Source organism: Rosa chinensis, chromosome 2 (genome assembly GCF_002994745.2).
Source record: "Rosa chinensis cultivar Old Blush chromosome 2, RchiOBHm-V2, whole genome shotgun sequence".
NCBI lineage: Eukaryota > Viridiplantae > Streptophyta > Magnoliopsida > Rosales > Rosaceae > Rosa > Rosa chinensis.
In genome coordinates this window covers 70,015,008-70,037,735 of record NC_037089.1, presented here as the reverse complement: position 1 = coordinate 70,037,735, position 22,728 = coordinate 70,015,008, and the positions used below count along the sequence as shown (strand labels likewise).

Here is a 22,728-nt window from a genome sequence, read left to right as displayed (position 1 = left end):
CTAGATCGTGCCACAACTTTTTGTTTCTCACTCTTCCATGTAACCAAATTACCTCCCACAAAGGTAAAGTAACCTGATGTCGACCTTCTGTCTGTAATATTTCCAGCCCAATCTACATCTGTGAAGCCACAAACCTCAAGGATGTTGTTGTGTTTAGAAAACAATACTCCCCTTCTTGGAGCTGACTTCAGATACTTTAAAATTCTCATAATAGCATCCATATGACTCTCACTCGGGTTATGCATGAACTGACTCACCACACTCACTGCATATGCAACATCTGGTCTAGTATGAGCCAAATAAATCAAGCGCCCAACTAACCTCTGATAGCGAGCTCGATCAGTAGGTACCTGACCTGGATACTCAACTAAATAATGATTCTGCTCAATAGGAGTATCAATAGGTCTGCAATCCAATAAGCATGTCTCTGTTAGCAAGTCAAGAACATACTTTCTCTGGCACAAGTAGATCCCTTCTCTCCTCATGACTACCTCAATTCCTAAGAAGTACTTAAGTTCACTGATAGGAGCATTTTAATGCGACGTTTTAACTGCATTTCCCTACATTTCTTACGTTATTTCCTTATTAAAATCCTGTTTAGGAAAGTTTCCATTCTTTGATTGGGAAAGTTCCTATTTGTAGAAAGTTTATATTTTTGTAGTTTCTATTTATCATTTTTAGTAAGTTGCCATTTTTCATTTTAGGAAAGTTTCTATTTTTCTTATTAGTTTCTATTTTTAGGACCTCCAAGCAAGTGGAAAATCTTGAGGAGGAAAATCAAAGTTGCAACCAAGTGGAAAATCTTGAGGAGGAAAATCAAAGTTGCAAGCAAGTGGAAAATCTTGGAGGAGGAAAATCAAAGTTGCAACTAAGTGGAAAATCTTGAGGAGGAAAATCAATTCAAGTTGAACAAGTGATAAACAAGTGGGAAGATATTTTTTACAAATTTGTCTAACATATCTAGTCCTTCATTTATGTTCATCTCCACCCTCCATTCATCATTTTTTGGGCTATAAATACACTTCTCCTCTCACTCTCAAAATAGCAATTCCTTCATCCATTTCATCTTCTTGTCTCACCATTTCCTCTCCATTTTTCTTAGTCACCAATTCCTTCATCCATCTCATCTTCTTTGTCTCTCCATTTCCTTTTCATTTTTCTCTCCATTCTCTAGTTTTAAGTCTCTGCATTTTCAAGCAAGGAGAGGAAGAAGAAGAAGGAGCCGTGAAGATCATATCCTCCATCATCCACCTTGAAGGCTTGCTTCCAAGATTCAAGATCCAACCATCTAGCTCTCCATCTCCATCTCCACTCACGGTGTAATTCGTTCCTTTTCCTTGTAACCTTTTTGGTTTCCTTGTTTGATTTCGTATGAACTTGTTTCTAGTTAACAATAATGTTTAGGGCAAAGTTTAAGCCCAATTTCTATGTTTAAATAAAGTTTTCGAATTCTATAATTGTGATTTTAAGTTGCTTATGTGAGTTTGTTCGATTAAATTTGCTTTACAGAAAACTTTTATATGTTTATCTTATTTGGGTCGACACTTATAGGATTTGCATGTAATTGGTGCTAGGTTTAAGAACATGAAATCGACTTTTCGTTTTGTGTAACTTGAATCAAAAGTAGTAAAGGTTCTGGACAAGAATCGAATTTAATTGAAGAGGATTGCAATTAGGTGGACTTTTCCATAACTAAGTTGTACACTTGAGTTGATAGCCTTTCTCTATGTCTAATGCGTTGAACATGTCATGATTGACTAGCTTTCTAGGGCTTGATTGCATGTTTGATAGGATTAATCTAGGTGCTTTCGCTTAGGTTAATTAGCATTGAAAAGTAAAATATGGGAAATCATTTGCTTTCGAATGTTTCACATGATCAACTCCTCTCTCATGACTTGGAAGAACAATTATAGGGTTTGAATCGAATTTGATTACATGGAATTGATTTTGATCTTTGTTCCTTGTGTTCCACCCCTGTATATATGTTTTTACGTTTTCTTTATTTTATTTATTTTAATTTTAATTTTAAGAATCCTAATCCCCCCTTATTTGTGTTTACTTGTATATATTTATTCTTTATTTTATTTTTGTAAATAATACTTTATTATTTTAATTCTTTATTTGTTTATACAATTGTATATATTTATATTCTTTATTTTATTTTTGTAAATAATACTTTTCTTTATTTGTTTCACAATTACAAGTGTACCCTCAATCCCCGGATAGAACGATCCCTATTTGCTTATACTACTAACGATATTTCAGGGTTAAATTATGCGCTTGCCTTGAGCGCATCAATTTTTGGCGCCGTTGCCGGGGATTGAAAATTCACTTGCTAAATTGTGTCATTTATTGTATATATTTGTTGTATATAAATTGTTTGAAACTTAGTTTAAATTAACTAGGATGTTATTTATATTATTGAACACGAATTTTAATTGTAGGTTGTAAATTGAGAGGAATAGGTGAAGTCTCTTTTGTTAATATTGGCCTAAACCCCTTATTGGTACCTAGCTCAGGTCCCTTAAGGTTGAGGGCGGCCTTTATTAACACTTGTTGAACTGTCTTCACACTTATGAACTTTTTCATCTTAGTAAGTATAGCCTATGTGGAATGGTGTCTAGGAAGGGGACAACGTTCATGACGGGTTTTTGAATCCAGAAGTGCTTGCAAATGGGCCTAAACCACAATGTGGGAGTAGCTCATGCCAAAATGGATTTTTCCTCTCGTGTTCGTCCTCCCCCACCTGGCCATTTCAGTAAGGTTGCCCAAACGATTTGAAAGGGAGTTTGTGTCTAGGCGACTATACTTGGGCCGCACGTCCACTTGATTTACCGCTTGGAATTTGATTCGATATCAATAATGTTTATAATAAAAGAAATACTTGTGAATACTCTATACGTGTAAATTATTTTGTTGTTTCACACTTTAAACTTGTAAAAATACTTTTCACGTTTTATACTCACTTGTGTACTTAACTTGTGTCTTATGTACAATATAATTGTTAATTTTACTTGTAGTTTGTAATTAATAGTTATACTTGTTTTTATTTTGTATTTCTTTGTTAATTATAGTTACTAACTTTATTTAATGTAGGTACCGTCTGGCTGCAAGACGTAAAATACAAGCGCTACTTGGGAGGCAACCCAATTCAGATTATAATCAGATTTGCTTTCTCTTTCCCTATTTCTTTTTATTTTTCAATTTTTCTCTTTAGTTTTTATTTTAGGATTTGTTTTCGTAAATGTCTTCTATCTATGCTTACTTATTACATTGCATGCTTTTAATTGATTACATTGAGGATAATGCAATATTTAAGTGTGGGGGAAGAGATTTATATTTTTGTCTTTCATTTTGAGTCCTATATATATATTTGTCTTTTATTTTTGAGTCCTTTATATAAAAAAAAATAAAAAATATATATATATAAAAAAAAAAATTGCATTCATTCAGTCTTATTAAATTCAGCTATTTACAAAAAAAAATTTTAAAATTAAAAAAAAATTAAAAAAAAATATAATAATAATAATAATAATAATAATACTAAGCCATGTCTGCATCTCTGTAGGAGTTGAGACTGAGCTCAAGGGAAATGTGAGAGCCACCGCCATAACCGCCACCTCCCTCGGAAGTAGTCTTCATGTTGCCCAAGATGTCCTCACCATGCATGGGGAATAGTGGAAGGGTTTCAATCTCCTGGTGATATTCTCCTCGTTGTTCCATGATCGATCCATCAGCACCATAGCCGACACGTGACCCAAAGTTTAGATCAATGGATCTGTCAGTACTAGTAGAACCAGTGGAACCAAAGTTTAGATCAATGGACCTACCATCATCAGTAGAACTAGTGGATCCAAAATTGAGATCGAGAGAGCCACCAACCCGAACGTTCCGAAATTCCTTCAACTTCTGCCTCTCACGAGCCTTGAGGTTCTGGAACCAAAAGAAGACGTTCTTGTTCTCGATCTGCCCATACGGTTTCAGATGGAGACAGATCCCTTGAATCTGCTCTGGAGTTGGGTTCTTAAGCGCCCTGTCGTAGTAAAGCTCCTGGAGGATTCTTAGTTGATCTGGTGTGGGAGTCCACCGGTTATTGGTCGGCCTGATAGGCGTGTTGGCACTACTCCCGGCTGCTTGGATGCTTCCTCCCTCCTCGGTTGGTTGCTGGGCTTGTAATTCCATTTGTTGCTGGGTTTGTAACTCCATTAGTTGCAGAGTTCGTGGTTCCATGTTGATGAAGAAAGGATTTGAGTTTCGAAAGAAAGGCTGAAGGGTTGAGAGAGAAAGGCTGGAACTCGGAAGAATTTTCTTTTGGAGTGAACAGTCGCTCCCTCAGAATGCACCTATTTATAGAACGAGTGAGCAGATCTCCATCGTTGGATCGACGATCTCTGAGATTAAATCTACGCGTTGGATTAAAGTCACCCGAAAACACGGAAAAGCTGTTGGCGCGTGAAGGACACGTGGGGGAACCAAACTGATCTCGAGGAGCTGTGACAGATAAGCTACAGCCGAAAGCAGGTATGATTGCCGTAAATTAAGGAAAAGAAAGGACGCGTGGGGGAATCAAACGAATCTCGAGGATCCGTGACAGACAAGCTATAGCCGAAAGCATGCCATAAATCCAGGAAAAGAAAGGAATATTTACACGTGGGGGAGTTTCTTCGGCCGTGAACTGTCATAACTCTTCTCCTTCCCGGAGAAGCTTTGTTAAAACCCTGTGCTTGTTGAGATTTCTACCCTATTTTGTGCTTCATATATACATCCTTTTTTGTCTCCTCCAGATTTTACTAAGCTTTGTCTAAACGTGCAGTTTCAAATTCCTTCTACTTCCTCATGGCTCGAACCAAGGTTACCCCTCACAGGGGCGTCAATCAACGCCGTGTTCTCTCTTTGGAAGAAGAAGGTCGTCAAGCGGCCACTAAAGCTGGGCTTACTGGTCCAGGGGACCATCATCCTATCCGTGAGCGTACCCGCAGTCCCCCTCCTCTGCCTCGTCGCTCTCCCAGACTGCATCCCGGAGAGTCTTCTTCCTCACCAGCTGCTAGTGCTCCTCGGCCTGTGGCCACCCTGGAAAGCTTGTCGGATTCGATTGATGATTTGCGCTCCTCTCTCCGCGATGGTATTATGGTGACAGATTGGAGAGTCACATGCATGATCGATCACATCTCTGAGATGAACTTGTCTTTGATCCGCTGTCACACTGCAATAAACAAGCTTGCTCAGGAAGTCAATAACTTGCAGAGTTATCCTCCTGGGTTTCCTCGCAAGGACGCTACTGCATCACAACATGAGGACCCGCCTCCGAAGGCTGAAACCAGCAAGAGGGCTGCCACTCGCCCGCATACCGCTCCTCCAAAGGAGTATATAGAGGTACAAGTCTAGGCTGAAAGACTTTAAACATTAAGCGCTGCATGGGAGGTAACTCATTTCTACTGTAGCTGTGGAGGAGACATCAAACGCAGATTTGCTTTCTTGAACTCTTCCTTCTATTTTATTTTCTTAAATTTTAAGTTGTTTTAGGTTTCGTTGTGTTCATTTTCTCTTCTATGCTTGATTTATGCTTTGCATGATTTATATTTGTTTATACATTGAGGACAATGCATGAATTAAGTATGGGGGAAGGGTTATTGCTTTATTGTGTTTTTAGTAGTTAGTATATAAAAAAAAAAAAAAATAGTTGATGTTGGATTGTGTTTTTTTTGTGTTTTTAATTGATGTTGTGATACACTAAGGTATATTGGATTAAACATAGTCTTGAAAAAGGGTAGCTGTTTCAGTCCCATTGCACATCGAGACTCCCTGTTCCCGTACCGAAGTGTTGAAATTAAATTAATTTAAAAAAAAAAAATTTGTTTACTTTTGTTTTTGTTTTTGAGTCTTAGAATACCCTTTCAACTGTCTAAGATGATTCTATATCTCTAAAATCATGATTAAAAGAGAATCACAAAATTGAGATGATTTTTAAAATGGTATTCTTTGGTTAATTGAGATATATGAAAAATGCATGCATGTGTAGTGGATATGGATTTCGTAACCTTGGTACAGAATATGAGCATGTTAGGATGAGTTTTGATTCATAAAAGCCCATGTGAGATATTTGAGCCATGTCCCTTTTTCTTGGAGTGATAATTGAAAAATATATTCTTAATTTCTTGGCGATGTTTTGATGATCTCATTACTCTTTCATTTGATTGATTGCTTGCCATAGATTAAGTTTGATGGACTAGAGAATGCTAGAATTCGCTCTTGTGCTTGTTGAGACGTTTGTCAATACATGGCCCTGATTCTGGAAAGGATAGAGGCACCCTAGGAATTACCACCATTGCCATATAAACTTGTGTCCCTATTTGTGCCTGTCGTGAGACCCCCCTAGATAAGCCCCTTTGAGCCTACATTAAGCCTTTTCATTCATCACCCTTAAAACCCTTAACCATGAAGCTTAGTATAGTTACAACCATACCCTTTGTTCTAAGAACTCAGTGGAGCTATCTTTTGAGACATACTACGTGGGTTTGGTGCTAAGGATGAAAATTGAGAAGAGGTGAAAGTTCAAGTGTGGGGCTAGACTTGTCCATAAAGAAAAAAATATGTGAAAGCCGTGAAAAATGAAAAGAAAAGAAACAAAAAAATGGTGTACGGCTAGAAAAGAAAAGAAAGAAAAATGTTTATGGATTTTAGTCCCCCATACTTAGTGATTTTGGAGTTTACTTTGAACTGAAGGCCCACTACAGAAAAATTTGGCCTTTGTCCATTCCACTATAGTTCTAGGGAAGTTTACAATGAAGATTTGGCCCAACATGAAGACATTAGGCCCTTTCATAAAACCTCTATGGGATGTGACGTTTTGATATATCTTGGTGGATTTCTAGAAGTCTCTACATCTACATGAGCTCTGCTAGGTTTTTAGGACACTTTGTGAAATTCCTTACCTTTCGTTTCTTAAAACCTTGAGCCTTGGCCCCATTACAACCCTAAATAAGACCTTCTTGATCCTTAAGATGGGACAGCCTTTTATTTGTGGAGATGAGTTACAAGAGTTGAACCTATGGCTTGGGTCCATCCGTGCAAGTAATTGATATCCTTCATGAGATCTTTTCAAAAAAAATTATATTCACAAAGTGCTTTTCGTTTCTTATATATGTGAGCTATTTGATTGCCTCAAAATATTTTCTCTCACATATAATTGAGTGATTATAAGCTTTTAAGCATTGTCTTGAATTCTGAGAGAAGAAAGAGTGGATATACCTTGTGAGGATATGAATCATACTTGTTCGAAGCATGCTTAACAGAAACCATCACCATTATTACAACCAAGTCCTACTTGTGTATGTGTGGATTATATGTTTTAATTAACTCTTGAATATCTACATATTGATTCTTGGTTGAGTGCTAATCTTGATGTTGTGAAAGTAGGAGATTTCTGAGACAAAAAGTTGAAGGGCAATAGAGTCATTGTTTTTGTAGAGTCTTTAATTTTCGTTGAGTCTTAGTGTGTGTCTTAGTGTGATTTTGCTAAGGGACTAGCAAAAGCTAAGTGTGGGGGAATTTGATAGGAGCATTTTAATGCGACGTTTTAACTGCATTTCCCTACATTTCTTACGTTATTTCCTTATTAAAATCCTGTTTAGGAAAGTTTCCATTCTTTGATTGGGAAAGTTCCTATTTGTAGAAAGTTTATATTTTTGTAGTTTCTATTTATCATTTTTAGTAAGTTGCCATTTTTCATTTTAGGAAAGTTTCTATTTTTCTTATTAGTTTCTATTTTTAGGACCTCCAAGCAAGTGGAAAATCTTGAGGAGGAAAATCAAAGTTGCAACCAAGTGGAAAATCTTGAGGAGGAAAATCAAAGTTGCAACCAAGTGGAAAATCTTGAGGAGGAAAATCAATTCAAGTTGAACAAGTGATAAACAAGTGGGAAGATATTTTTTACAAATTTGTCTAACATATCTAGCCCTTCATTTATGTTCATCTCCACCCTCCATTCATCATTTTTTGGGCTATAAATACACTTCTCCTCTCACTCTCAAAATACCAATTCCTTCATCCATTTCATCTTCTTGTCTCACCATTTCCTCTCCATTTTCCTTAGTCACCAATTCCTTCATCCATCTCATCTTCTTTGTCTCTCCATTTCCTTTTCATTTTTCTCTCCATTCTCTAGTTTTAAGTCTCTGCATTTTCAAGCAAGGAGAGGAAGAAGAAGAAGGAGCCGTGAAGATCATATCCTCCATCATCCACCTTGAAGGCTTGCTTCCAAGATTCAAGATCCAACCATCTAGCTCTCCATCTCCATCTCCACTCACGGTGTAATTCGTTCATTTTCCTTGTAACCTTTTTGGTTTCCTTGTTTGATTTCGTATGAACTTGTTTCTAGTTAACAATAATGTTTAGGGCAAAGTTTAAGCCCAATTTCTATGTTTAAATAAAGTTTTCGAATTCTATAATTGTGATTTTAAGTTGCTTATGTGAGTTTGTTCGATTAAATTTGCTTTACAGAAAACTTTTATATGTTTATCTTATTTGGGTCGACACTTATAGGATTTGCATGTAATTGGTGCTAGGTTTAAGAACATGAAATCGACTTTTCGTTTTGTGTAACTTGAATCAAAAGTAGTAAAGGTTCTGGACAAGAATCGAATTTAATTGAAGAGGATTGCAATTAGGTGGACTTTTCCATAACTAAGTTGTACACTTGAGTTGATAGCCTTTCTCTATGTCTAATGCGTTGAACATGTCATGATTGACTAGCTTTCTAGGGCTTGATTGCATGTTTGATAGGATTAATCTAGGTGCTTTCGCTTAGGTTAATTAGCATTGAAAAGTAAAATATGGGAAATCATTTGCTTTCGAATGTTTCACATGATCAACTCCTCTCTCATGACTTGGAAGAACAATTATAGGGTTTGAATCGAATTTGATTACATGGAATTGATTTTGATCTTTGTTCCTTGCGTTCCACCCCTGTATATATGTTTTTACGTTTTCTTTATTTTATTTATTTTAATTTTAATTTTAAGAATCCTAATCCCCCCTTATTTGTGTTTACTTGTATATATTTATTCTTTATTTTATTTTTGTAAATAATACTTTATTATTTTAATTCTTTATTTGTTTATACAATTGTATATATTTATATTCTTTATTTTATTTTTGTAAATAATACTTTTCTTTATTTGTTTCACAATTACAAGTGTACCCTCAATCCCCGGATAGAACGATCCCTATTTGCTTATACTACTAACGATATTTCAGGGTTAAATTATGTGCTTGCCTTGAGCGCATCATTCACCCAAGTCCTTCATCTCAAATTCAGAGGCTAGTTGTCTTTGTAGTCTATCCATCTCAACAGTATCATTGCCTGTGATTACCATATCATCCACATAAATAATTAGAGCTGTTACCTTCCCTTGTTGATGCTTGAGGAACAAGGTATGATCTGAGTTGCTCTGTTTGTAACCAACCTTCAGCATGAACTGTGAAAATCTACCAAACCAAGAATAAGGCGACTGTTTGAGACCATACAGAGACTTTCTCAATTTGCATACAAAATCACCAGGAGAAGCAACTACATACCCAGATGGAAGGCTCATGTAAACTTCCTCGACTAACTCTCCATGAAGAAATGCTTTCTTGACATCAAACTATTGGAGTGGCCAGTTTAAACTAGCAGCAAACGAGAGCAGAACCCGAATAGTGTTCATCTTGGCAATAGGAGCAAACGTTTCATCGTAGTCTATACCATACGTCTGAGAAAACCTCTTTGCTACAAGGCGTGCTTTGTACCGATTCACTGATCCATCTACATTATGTTTCACGGTAAACACCCAACGACAACCTACAGCCTTCTTCCCTTGTGGTGGAGGCACAAGTTGCCAAGTATTGTTCTTATGCAATGCATCCATCTCTTCCTCCATTGACTTCCTCCACTTTGGATCCCCCAATGCATCCTACACTCTGTTAGGTACTGATACAGTAGATATTTGATTCACAAATGATTCATATGACTTAGACAACCTCCTAGTGGACATATAATTGGCTACTGGGTATTTTGATTTGGCAGTAAGAGTAGGTTCTTATCTTTTGGCTAATTGACCTCGAGTGGTCCTATTTGGTAACACATATTGCTCAACATTAGACTAACTATTGCTAGTACCAGTGGGTGGACATACCTCAAATGGGTGATCTTCAGTACCAGGAAGTTGTGGGTCAGGGGTAGAAGTGATGGCAGGAGGGGCAGTTGCGTCTTCAACTTCATTTTCAGTAGTTTCAGTGATTGAAACTAGTGTCTGGATGTCTGGAGCTTCTGCTTCTGGAGGTGACGAGTTGATTGTCTCAACTGGATCCATCAAAATACCTCCTGCCTGAGTGACTTCTTCTCCTCCTTCTGATTCCTCCCCCTCTCCATGATACAGCTCTTCAAAAAATGAATGCTCCCTTTGAAGAGTTGTATCTGAAGGGGAAAAATAACTCATGTCTTCAAAGAAAGTAACATCCATAGTGACATAGTACTTTCTGGTAGGTGGATGATAGCACTTGTACCCTTTCTGATAACCTCCGTAGCCAACAAACACACACTTAAGTGCCAGGGCATTCAACTTAGACCTCTGGTTTTTAGGAACATGGACAAAAGCAACACAACCAAATACACGAGCTGGAAGATTATGAAATGAAGGTAAGGAGACATGAGATGCAAGAACCTCAAAGGGAATTTTTCCATGAAGGACACTAGATGGAAGACGTTTGATAAGATGGGAGGAAGTATATACAGCATCACCCCAAAGATACTTAGGCATATGAGCACTAAAAAGAAGGGCACGAGCTATATCAAGTAAATGACGGTTTTTCCTTTCAGACACTCCATTTTGTTATGGTGTTTGTGGACATGTAGTTTGGTGAACAATCCCATGGGTTTTAAAAAAACTCTTGGAAAACATGATTAACATATTCTCCCCCATTGTCAGAACGAAGAACTTTAATGGTGCTATGGTATTGTGTTTGAATACGAGTGCGAAAAGTTTGAAAAGATGGAAATACTTCATCTTTTGTTTTAAGAAGAGCAACCCATGACAATCTCGTACAATCATCAATAAACAATACAAAATATCTCATACCCAAAACAGTAGGCTCTCTAGAAGGTCCCCAAACATCAGAATGAATCAACTCAAAATGAATAACACTCTTATTAGAAATACTAGGAGAATAAGTAGCATGATAACTCTTGGCTAAAACACATGTTTCACAATGTAAGACAGACTCATCCACACCAATAAACAAAGTAGGCATGGTTTTTCTCGTAAGACTAAAAGAGGGATGCCCTAAACGGCGATGCCACAACCAAATTTCACTTAGCTTATCAAAATTCAAAGTCAAAGCGGCGCGGGACTGTTCTCCTGGTTTCTCCCCTGCGTATGTTTGGTCCAGATGGAACAACCTGCCCTTCATATACCCCCGATCGATTACCTCCCTGGTGAGAAGATCCTGAAAAATCACATACATAGGATAAAATGTTACAGAGCATTTTCACTCAGTATTCAACTGGGGAACTGATATCAGATGATGAGACAAGTCAGGCACATATAACACATTATGAAGTTCTAAAGTAGGAGTAATACGAACTGATCCTGACCCTAACACAGGAAAAGCCTCACCATTGGCATTGGTTACATATGACACTGGTGGGGAAGACAATTCATTAAAATATGATTTATCATAAGTCATATGATCGGAGGCACCAGAATCAATAATTAATCCATGTATCAGAACCAACAAAGTTAGAAACCTTTAAAGCCATACCAATCTTACCACGACCAGCTATAAAGGCTATAGGAGTAGCCCCACCTGTCGTACGATGATCCTGTCTGGCCACACCATAGAAGTCTGGTTTGTGGACTAGCTGAACCACAGCTGCCTTTTAGGGTACCCGTTTAGTTTCCAACAAGTCTCTCGAACATGTCCAAGGTTATTGCAATAAGAGCATTGAGGACGAGGGCGGTTTGTGAAGCCTTGTGGGACAGAAACCTCAACCTTCTGGATCTCATGAATCTTGGAACTTTCACTTTCATCACCACCCATCGTAACAATAGTAGTATAAAACACAAAATTACAGGATATGCAGCGGAAGGACAAGAGATTTCAAATAATAACCAAATAAAGCAAAAGAATATATCGTGCAGCAATTTTTTTTTTTTTAAGGAGACACGGGTTAGATGGTGACCTGAGGACTGAAGGTATGATATGTGTTCTTCCTAACAGAGAGAAATTGATGGCCTGAGATAGAGAATGAGACTAAGATCATCGACGGGTTCGGGCTGAAGAAGGACCGAATGGATTGAGTCGATCTTTGGGTGGGTGCCCAAAGTAATTTGCTGGATTGACGTCAGCGACGGGGCTGCTGAAGTCGCGGGTCGGGTCTAATGCGAAACCGATTTGAGGATATCCGGGCTGCTGAAGAAACTGATCCGGGCTGCTAAAACAAACGACCCGATCTAAGGATGTTGTCACCGAACGAAGCAGGAAGCCGGATGGCGCGATGGGACTGCTGAAGAAACCTATTTGGGCAAAAAGAGCGCCAGCGGTCTTTGACTGCGGTCTTGGGCTGGAATCGATTGATCTGGAAATCGACCTGGGCGAGCGACACTGACATTTGGTTGAGGAAAAATCTGAAATCAATCTGGGCAAGACAAGGCCGGAATTGATGGATCTGGAGAAGATGACTGGGTCAATCTGAGCAAAAGGACGCCGAAGTCAAAGAAGAAGATGATTAGTCGTTCTTTGACGGACGTCAATCTGGGCGTCGGCTGAAGTGAAGAAGCCAGTCTGGGCTGACGTAGGTCGGAGGTGGCAGATGACGTTAGCTAGAAGACAGCTGCCTGACGTTGAAGAAGGCGGCTGACTGATAACGTCGAAGTGCAAGCAGAAGATGGTCAGATCGTTCTTGGACGGATGTAACGTCGTTAAAAGAACAATAACCCTAATAATAGGGTTTTTGAATTAATTCCTCGATCATGAAAATAGAAAATAGAAAATAAGAGACAAAGTCCTCTCGGATCTTTGCTTTGATAGTTTGATACCAAGTCAAAAATAATAAGGTTGAGAGAATGAGTTTTTTAGATATTTGATTCATCTCGCAGTGGAGGTATATAAAGAGGATTACATGAATACAATTGACTTACGTCTCTATTCTCTATCACACATAGAAAAGGTAAGTACTATCTACGATATAATTACAATATATTCTATTCCTAATGTTAAGCAATGACTCACACTAACACAATGGTCTTCTTTTATCACCTCACAACTAATTTAGAAGGCTAGGCATAATAGTGTTGTATTGTCATGTTCAACATGAATTATAGTGTAGTTCGTGGATAAGTTTATTTAGCTATTAATTCAAGAGAAAAATTCGACATCAATGACTGAACTTAGGTGCCAAGACTAATTTGATGCCGACACTCATAAATTTATCAATGTGATACATGAACTCATAATTTGATATTTACGTGATGTCTCCTTCCAAATTCTATCCATGTTTCGTTAAAAAGCTGACGTGCCAAGCACATGTCATGCATGTAATATTTTTATTAAGGACAAAATTGTATTTCTCTATTAACTAATTAAAAAAAAAAAAGAATTCTGGGTTTTAAAACCCAGATGAACAATTGCGCATAAGTGCGTAACAGCCCTTCCTTATTCTTCTTCCTCTCTTTGAATCCACTGCTCCACCTCAACCAAACCCACTTCAAAATCATATTAAGAGCATCAAAGCCACCGTCTTGGTCACATTCCTTGGTATAAATGCAAGAGTAAAGGTCAAAAGTAGTCCACATACAAGATAAGATCCAGATAGTCAAGTTGCAATCTGGCAAAGTTTTATCAAATGCCTTTGGTACATCTTCTGATTCATGATACACCTGCAAATAGTCACAATTCTAACATTAGATAATTTTCCGCTTTCGATAAAGTAAGAAATTTCAATAAACTTTGGATGCTAGAAAATCTAAACAGAGTTTTAAACCATTCTCCATGTGTAAACAACCCAGAGTTTGGAAGTGACCCATAATTCCTCACGCTTCACTATCCCATCATTACATTGCTTCTTCAAAGCATCACCAATCTACACAAACCAGAGACTGCTCTCAAAAGTTTAAATCAAAGGTGTAAATTTTCAAGAATGAATCTTTGAAATTCTGGTGTCTACCTCCTTCTCATTGTCATACATCTAGGCACAGTCAATATGGTGATATCCAATCTACCCATGAAAAGGAACGAACCCAAATTAAGCTCAGCATTTCCTCAGAGCCTCTCAATACACAATTTGTATTGTCCAAGAGCCTCTCAATACAACCCCATACTCTGTATTGTCCCAGATCTGAAAAGCCCAATACCTATTGAGAATATATACATCCCACATGGGAAAAATGGGACATTGTTTATGGATTTATAAGGGTTTGGACCACTCCGTCCATTACCAATTGATTTTGGATGTGAACCTCATATTACTTTATCATGGTATCAGAGCAGGTTACCCACGTGTGTATGCCTAACGGCCACACGAGCTCCACGTCACTCAAGTTGTCCACGTGTATGGCTTGAAAATTCCCACACGTGCGGGGGAGTGTTGAGAATATATACATCCCACATGGGAAAAATGGGACATTGCCTATGGATTTATAAGGGTTTGGACCACTCCATCCATTGCCAATTGGTTTTGAATCTTAACCTCAGATTACTTTATCAATACCAATACCAATTCACAAACTAGTCAAAACCAAATCATTTACATCCAAATATCAATACTTAAGTCCAAAATCTCTTATCAACTGATACAGTAATTTCTTCTCATTCTTGCTCATTTTTCCTCTTTGTAATTTTTGGACTTAGTTTCCAAAAGGGGATTTCGGTTTCTGTGTTTCGTGGTTTTTTCAAATTTTGATAAGGAGGGGAGAGAGAGAATTTGGTATAAAAGGAAAAGGGAAAGAAATGAGGAGGAAGAAGAGAATAGAAATAGAAAGAAAAAAGAAAGAGAAAAAGGTTATTTTGGTCATTTGGTCTTTTTTCTCATCTTCACATCTGCCATGTCATCTTTTAACGGAGCAGTGATGGAAAGTTCACAGAAGCACGTTGTTGATATTAAAATATGAACTCAGGTATCAATTGGTAGAGTTGTGAGTGTGAGTATCAAAGTTTAAGCACTAATAGTGAAAATTTTCTCTTAATTCAATGGAGTAAGAGATTTGGTTATATCATACTGCTGTTAATATTCATAATGTCTTATGTAAGAAATATTGTATTTGTAATTTTCTACTATTTAATTATATGTCTACCCGTTGTACTCTTTAACTCATGAACAAATGAATGTGAGGGCTTAAAATCCTAACTACAGTGAGTTCGAGCCTTTAAAAAATAGAAAATAAGAAAATAAAAGGAGATCCAGAAGACAATCATTTTTTTTTTTGACATTGTCAAGGAGAACTCAAGGCTTCTTAGGCCCAAAATAAACTCTTTCAGTGCATGTGAAATGCTCAAACTCTGCATTGCAGCACCGTGTCTGGCCACTTTGACAGCTTCTGAGTTCGAACCTAGGTTGAGGAGCACATCCAACTAGGCAAGAACCATTAGGCCATTTGCAATGGTTCCAGAAGATAATCATAATTTGTTGCCCTATGTAACCATAAAAAGAAATGCATGTTATACTCCTTTTTTGATTTAGAAAAAGAAAAAAATTGATGAATCTCTCTCTCTCTCTCTCTCTCTCTCTCTCTCTCTCTCTCTCTCTCTCTCTCTCTCTCTCTCTCTCTCTCTCTCTCTCCTGATGAAATGCACTAGTAAACCTATATTAGTTAACCGATAGCTATCTCCTTGAGCATAAGTTATTTTGTTGCTTCTTAATTGGTATATAACTTGACCAAGTAAAAGTCATATTGCTTTATCTTGTTCTACTTATGAACAAGGCCGGTCTTGAGGTTCTTGATGCCCAGGGCGAAATTTTTTTTGGTGCCTAGGGTCGGTCCTGAGATTTTTGTTGTTGTTGATGATTCTGAGATTAATTCGACTTCAAAAAATTATAAATTAATGACAAGTTTTTAGAATAATCAACGAAACCACAAAAAACAAGCAAAAAAAATTTCTAATATCCAAAATTTCAAAAATAAAGAACACCAAATATCTATTTTGATCTATACCTCAACCTACATCATGGAATGTCAAAAAATATGTCTGCTCACCGTAGAAGAACAGAAAAATAGAGAGGAGAAAGATTATTGGGAGATGAAAAGAAGATGGGGGAAATATTGAAAATGACAAATGATGCAAGTGAATTGAGGGATTTACTAACCATAAAAACCCCAAATTTAAAGAGAAATTTGTTTGATTTTAAAGTTTTGAAGAGAGTGAAAGACTCTGCTATAATGTTGCATGACTTTTTATAGTTCTTGATGACTCAAAAAGTTGAAGAAGAAGAAAACACATAGCTAGTATCGTTTAGACTTCTGAAATAAAATATATTTTTTTCACGTTCCCTAGCATATATTGCTATTTATATATATATATATATATATATATATATATATACCATATATTGCTATTTATATATAAATATATAAATATATATATATATATAAATATATATATATTTATATATACGAAAATGTTCTGAAGAGGACGTCCGCAACCCATAAAAAGTGCGGACGTCCCTCCTTTCTCCTTGATCAAGCTCCGACGGCGGTGCGCCTCTTGCCGGACGGAGGCTCCATGCATCCCAGACCAGTTTGCAGTGAAGACGAAGGCCAAAGAGATCGAGGTCAAAGGTCTGGGCAGCGTGGTCAACTGGAAAGTGGTAGTCTGATCAAGGTTGACTGGAGAGTGGTTACCGGCGAGTCCACCCGACTGCAAACTGGTCTGGGATGTTCAGAGGGTTCGTCCGGCAACCGCAGCGCAACCATCGCTGCCTTCTCGACGCCGGAGGAGGGACGTCCACACTTTTTCTGGGTTGCGGACGTCCTCTTCAGAACGGTCACATATATATATACAGGGCCCTTCTAGTGAGGGATCTCTTTTTTTGGTCTTTTATAGGGATAGACATTATACCAACTTTTCGATCATATTTTCACATCTTAACCGTTCAGTTTTTAGGTCCTAATGTATAGATCACTTCTGCAAATTTTCAGCCAATTTGATGATTGTTAAGGCATCCAAAACTGCAATTTACCATTATAACACGAACGGTTCCGGTTCGACAGATTCGGTCCGTTCGTGTAAATTGCAGTTTTGGATGCCTTGACGATTACCAATTTGGCTGAAAATTTGCAGAAGTGATCTATACATTAGGACCTAAAAACTGAACGGTTAAGATATGAAAATATGATCTAAAAGTTGGTCTAATGTCTATCCCTATAAATGACCAAAAAAAGGGTTCCTTTAGTGGAAGCCCTCTATATATATATATTCGAAAAAATTGTGCCCTACCTTCCCTTGGGCCCTGGGCTGTCGCCAAGGCTGCCCTTGGGCATGGCCGGGCTTGCTTATGAACTCGAGTTTTCTCCATACAGTTATAGAATTGAACCCAAAACAGAATTTTTTTTACCTTCATAGTGAAATCTAACATCAAAATAACAAATGAAGGGGTATTGTGGAACCATAACTCGTTCTAGTATTTATAAAATTTCTCCATTGATCGAAATTATTCAAGGTGATGAAGATATATACTAGAACCAATTTATCATTGGCTAAGTCCTAATAATAGAAACATTTAGAAGCTAGTTTTGAGAAAGTCATGTGACTTAAATTAAGAAAGACATACTTTTAAGGTCATGTTGTGAGAATTAGCTCTTACTACTTTTATATCTTATCAATTAGCTCACCATCCATTCAATGACACACAGAGATATTTGTAGGAGGGCATTTGAAAAGAATCGTGAAGATGACAAAGAGAGCGACGATTAGGCTGCTTGGTTGTGATTCTAACATGAAAGTGATGTCAAGGATTTCCAAGTGGGTCTCATCAGGCTCTCAGCGGTACATGTATGCCATCTATACGGCAGAGTATATCAACCCGAACTTTCATGTCGGGCGGGAAATATATCACCTCCAATTAATCAAAAGTTTTATACACGTAATGATTTGTCATTGGAAGCTCGGAATATTGAGATTGGTCGCCTGACCAAAGACGTCCAACCTTTCATTAAGTTTAAGACTTGTGCATTATTATTTGTCATCAAAAAATGATGACAAAAAAAAAACATTATTATTATATCAATACCAACCATCAGTGGCCAATAAAGTTAACAAGACAATATATATATATAGTGCGTGTGCATGTGCTTAGCAACGTTTTTAGGTTGCCTCTAGCAGTGTTCCTAACTAATAGTTTTGATTCTTTAAGTTCATGTTAAGGTCGGGAAATTTTTTTTTTGTTTTCTAATCTTTCTCGTATGAATAAATAAATTAAAGAAACGAATTTTTGACAAAATTATCTCAAGCCTTAAAGATAGATTTTGGAAGTCATGTCGGTTGGACTCATATATCTCACTAACAATGTTCAAAATGTCAATTTTGATATTTTAAATTTAGAGAAATGTTTTTTTGGTACAGATTTAGAGAAATTCAAATGTAAATTTCAGTGTTAATAAAAATTTCAATATATTTTAGTCATATTAATACTTACAAATTAATTTTAAAGATATTTATACATCAACAAATATCAATAAGATCCATTTATAAAAATTTTGAGACAATTTCGACAAATTTAAACCCTTTCGCCCACCTTCCATTCAATGTCAGACAGCGAATTTGCATTGACCAAAGAGCCCGAATGTTTTTCGCCAAAAAAAAAACAAAGAGCCCGAATGTTGGCCTCCTGAGACAACAACAAAAAGTCATGTAAAAAATTTCCAAGCGAATCCTATTCAAAAGGCATAGTATTAACCTTTCGCCATTATTATAATACTAGTCGTGAGGTGGGGGCATTAATAAGACAAGAAGTCAAATAAAAAAAAGGATTTTTCTTCGATGAATTGATATTGCGTGGAAGTACTGTGTGCATGTGCGTAGCTAAACCATCGCTCGATCTACCAGTTCAATATGAAGACCTTGGTAAGTGTGCCTAACACTAATCGCGGAGGTAGGTGCCCTCTTATTATATTGTTGGCACCAGACATCGTATATATGCTAATTTAGGGAATGGGTTTGTACCAGTTAAGCAAACACATACAGTCGATCACTATTACACGTACCAACTAGAAACCATGGGATCCGAAGAAGAGCAGCAGCCGCTACTACATGGAATTGACTGTCCGACGTCTCGCATTTCTGATCTGTCGTCCACCGTGATCGAAGAGTTTCTAGAACAACCGCGGCGGGTGGCATTTCGATGCTGGGCTCGGCTGGCTGCTTGGGAGTCAAGGGTCCTCTGGATTTTATCTGGATCATCAATTGCTGTTTCTGTATTCAATTATATGTTGAGTTTCGTCACTCTCATATTTTGTGGGCAAATGAGCTCTTTGGAGCTCGCTGGTGCCTCGATTGCTAGTGTTGGAATACAAGGTCTTGCTTATGGAATCATGGTACGTAATTACGTACCTATATGTGTCACTTGATATTTTCATTTATTACAGGTTGACATGTTATATCAATACTTTTTTGGATTTCACATCAAAACTCTACTTATTCTGCATCCATGTCATGCGTTTTAGATATCTGATAAGAAAACATGCATTATCTACCCATCAATCTTTATGTACATTTATATCATCTAATTAATTTGTGTTGAATTCTTTCTTTGAACTCAAAGTTGGGCATGGCAAGTGCTGTACAAACAGTTTGTGGGCAAGCCTATGGAGCAAAACGCTTGCCAGCAATGGGGATCATATGCCAAAGAGCAATCATTTTGCACTTGGGAGCTGCAATCCTCCTCACACCTGTGTACTGGTGGGCAGGCCCAATACTCGTCGCCATCGGGCAATCAGAGGACATATCAGTGCAGGGTCAAATCTTTGCACGCGGCCTGATCCCTCAACTCTATGCATTTGCTATAAACTGCCCACAACAGAGGTTCCTTCAAGCACAGAACATAGTGAACCCTTTGGCATACATCTCTACGGGAGTTTTCACCCTTCACATTCTTCTCAGTTGGCTAGTGGTATATGTTGCTGACTATGGACTAACTGGTGCTGCCCTTACACTGAGTTTTTCTTGGTGGTTGCTTGTTTTAATATGTGGGATTTACATTCTTGTAAGCCCCAACTGCAAGGAAACTTGGACCGGCTTCTCTTGGAAAGCTTTCAATGGAATTTGGCCTTATTTTAAGTTGACTATCGCCTCTGCCGTCATGCTGTGGTATGTGCCACTACCCCGCTAATCTTATATATCATATCATTGGTAAATAATATTTATGTGTGAAATTTTTATCATACTTTGGAGTATAGCATGTGATATTAACTTGAGAAATTCTAGTGTAGTGGTGGGTATCTCATACCCACATTTACAAAAGTGAGAACAAATTTTGTTGTCAAAGTTGTAATTTGAGTCATACTTTGTGTAATCTTAGTTCTAATAATGGTAATTACACATCTTACGACATTTTACAAGTTTTTGAACAAATTCGTTGTTAATGTTGTGATATTAGTTCTAATAATGGTAATTACACATCTTACGACATTTTTACAAGCTTTTAGACAAATTCGTTGTCAATGTTGTAATTTTTGTTTTACTATATGTAAATAGTGTAAATGAATATGGTAACTTTTGTTCTCAATGTTGTAATTTTGGTTCATATACTTGTAAATTTTTGTTCAAATAGTTGTAAATGAGGGGTATCCCATACCCACAAATATACCAGCTTGTCTCTATTAACTTATACATCAAACTAAAACTTGCGTTCACTTGTGCACGTTTAACTTGACTAAAAAATATTAACTGTTTTCTTGATGGTGCATTATTGTAGTTTGGAGATATGGTACAACCAAGGACTAACCCTGATATCTGGGCTCCTCCCCAACCCTACAATATCTCTAGATTCCCTTTCAATTTGGTATGTCTTTTTTACATTTCCGTTTTCTCGATCAGTCAATTTGATTAGGTATATCTAAATTTTCTGATTTCTGTACGTGATTTAATTGCAGTATGAATTACTGGTGCTGGAGTCTGCAGTTTATGTTAGGATTAAGTGCAGCAGCCAGGTTTGTGACAAATACACAACATTAAGATATATGGTCTGATATAGTGTTCATTGGATTTGAAGACTTGGAAGAGTTCTACATATTCACAATGGGATTTTGGCTTACTTTTGCAGTGTTAGAGTGAGTAATGAGCTAGGGGCTGGTAATCCAAAGGTGGCCAAATTTTCGGTTTTTGTAGTGACCGGTACAAGCATCCTGATTAGTGTAGTCTTCACTGCAATCATTTTGATATTCCAAAATGGATTAACTAAGCTGTTTACAAGCGACCCCGAGGTTATCCAAGCAGTTGTTGAGTTAATTCCGATGCTGTCTATCTCTGTTTTTTTGAATGGCATCCAACCTATACTCTCAGGTACTATTAAGATAGAATTAGGCACCATTCTTAAATTTCTAAACTCCAACTTTAGGTGTAACATTCTTGTGTAAATATTTTCAGGTGTGGCAATTGGAAGCGGGTGGCAAGACATCGTGGCTTATGTCAACGTTATTTGTTTCTATATCATTGGACTCCCAATTGGATGTGTTCTTGGCTTCAAAACTGATATGGGAGTAGCGGTAAGTACTTAAATCTGTCCCTAACTCGAATTTGCCAGTAGTGACATTACTTCAGAAACTAAGAATTTGGCCTATATTTTTCAGGGCATTTGGTGGGGGATGATTACGGGCGTTGGTTTACAAACAATAACTCTAATTATTCTCACTGCCAGAACAAATTGGAATGCTGAGGTAAGTATCTAGGTTATATTTTTAACAAATTATATCATATACCTCAATTGCATTTGGTCAAGTTTTCACCAATGCTTTTGATCACTTCTTTTGTAGGTTGTGAAAGCTGCTGATCGCTTGAAAAGATCTGCAAGTGAAGAAGCCTTGAACTTGGTGGGGGCTATATAATTAAGCACCTTCATACACGGAGATTTTACCGTACTCCGGTGTATGTTGTATTACATCTAAGATTGTTCACCATTAGATTAATCAGAAGAAAGCAGAAATCTAAGCAAGGGTTGGAAAATGTTGATATGTTATATCAAACTTGGAGTAATGACAAAGCCAGGTGTGAAACTATTTAAAATAGAAAATGAAACATAAATCAACAGATTAATTTTCGAGTGATCAATGGTCATATTGCTAAGCATAGCTGACAACATTTGATAATTAAATATCGACTTCTAGTCAATTGAATATCTTTGAGATTCATTATTGTCGTCCATGAGAATAAAATGTCTTTGCTCATATGATTGCTCAATTTCTTGGCTCATAAATTGTATTAAATATAATTACTCTATTAACTCTAATTTCGGAGTCTTGATTTCACATCCCCTTATAATTATTTCTTCGAGTGATAATAATATTTCCGTGAATGTATTTCCTCCGGCACTTCCTTTGAAGGGAAAAAAGAAAAATTAGAAATGGTCCATGACAGAAACTACATAAAAGGGAGAGTAGTGGAACAGAGCTAGGCTCCACCTCCATCTAAAGTCTCCAAACATGCGCAATCCATCTATGAGTAATTCAATGTAAATCTTCCCAGCTCCACGTAGTTTAGGTATAT

At 37.3% G+C, this 22,728-nt stretch overlaps 1 protein-coding gene across 1 annotated transcript; it reads left to right on the top strand.

Annotated features, from left to right (window-relative positions):
• The first annotated feature begins 19,189 nt into the window (after window positions 1-19,189).
• LOC112189166 (protein DETOXIFICATION 41) lies at window positions 19,190-22,373 on the top strand. Its single transcript, XM_024328434.2, has 8 exons — window positions 19,190-19,562; window positions 19,790-20,334; window positions 20,942-21,028; window positions 21,120-21,176; window positions 21,290-21,528; window positions 21,613-21,731; window positions 21,816-21,902; window positions 21,999-22,373. The coding sequence occupies exons 1-8, from the start codon at window positions 19,245-19,247 to the stop codon at window positions 22,068-22,070; spliced, it is 1,524 nt and encodes a 507-aa protein (XP_024184202.1). The 5' UTR covers window positions 19,190-19,244; the 3' UTR covers window positions 22,071-22,373.
• The last annotated feature ends 355 nt before the right edge of the window (window positions 22,374-22,728 follow it).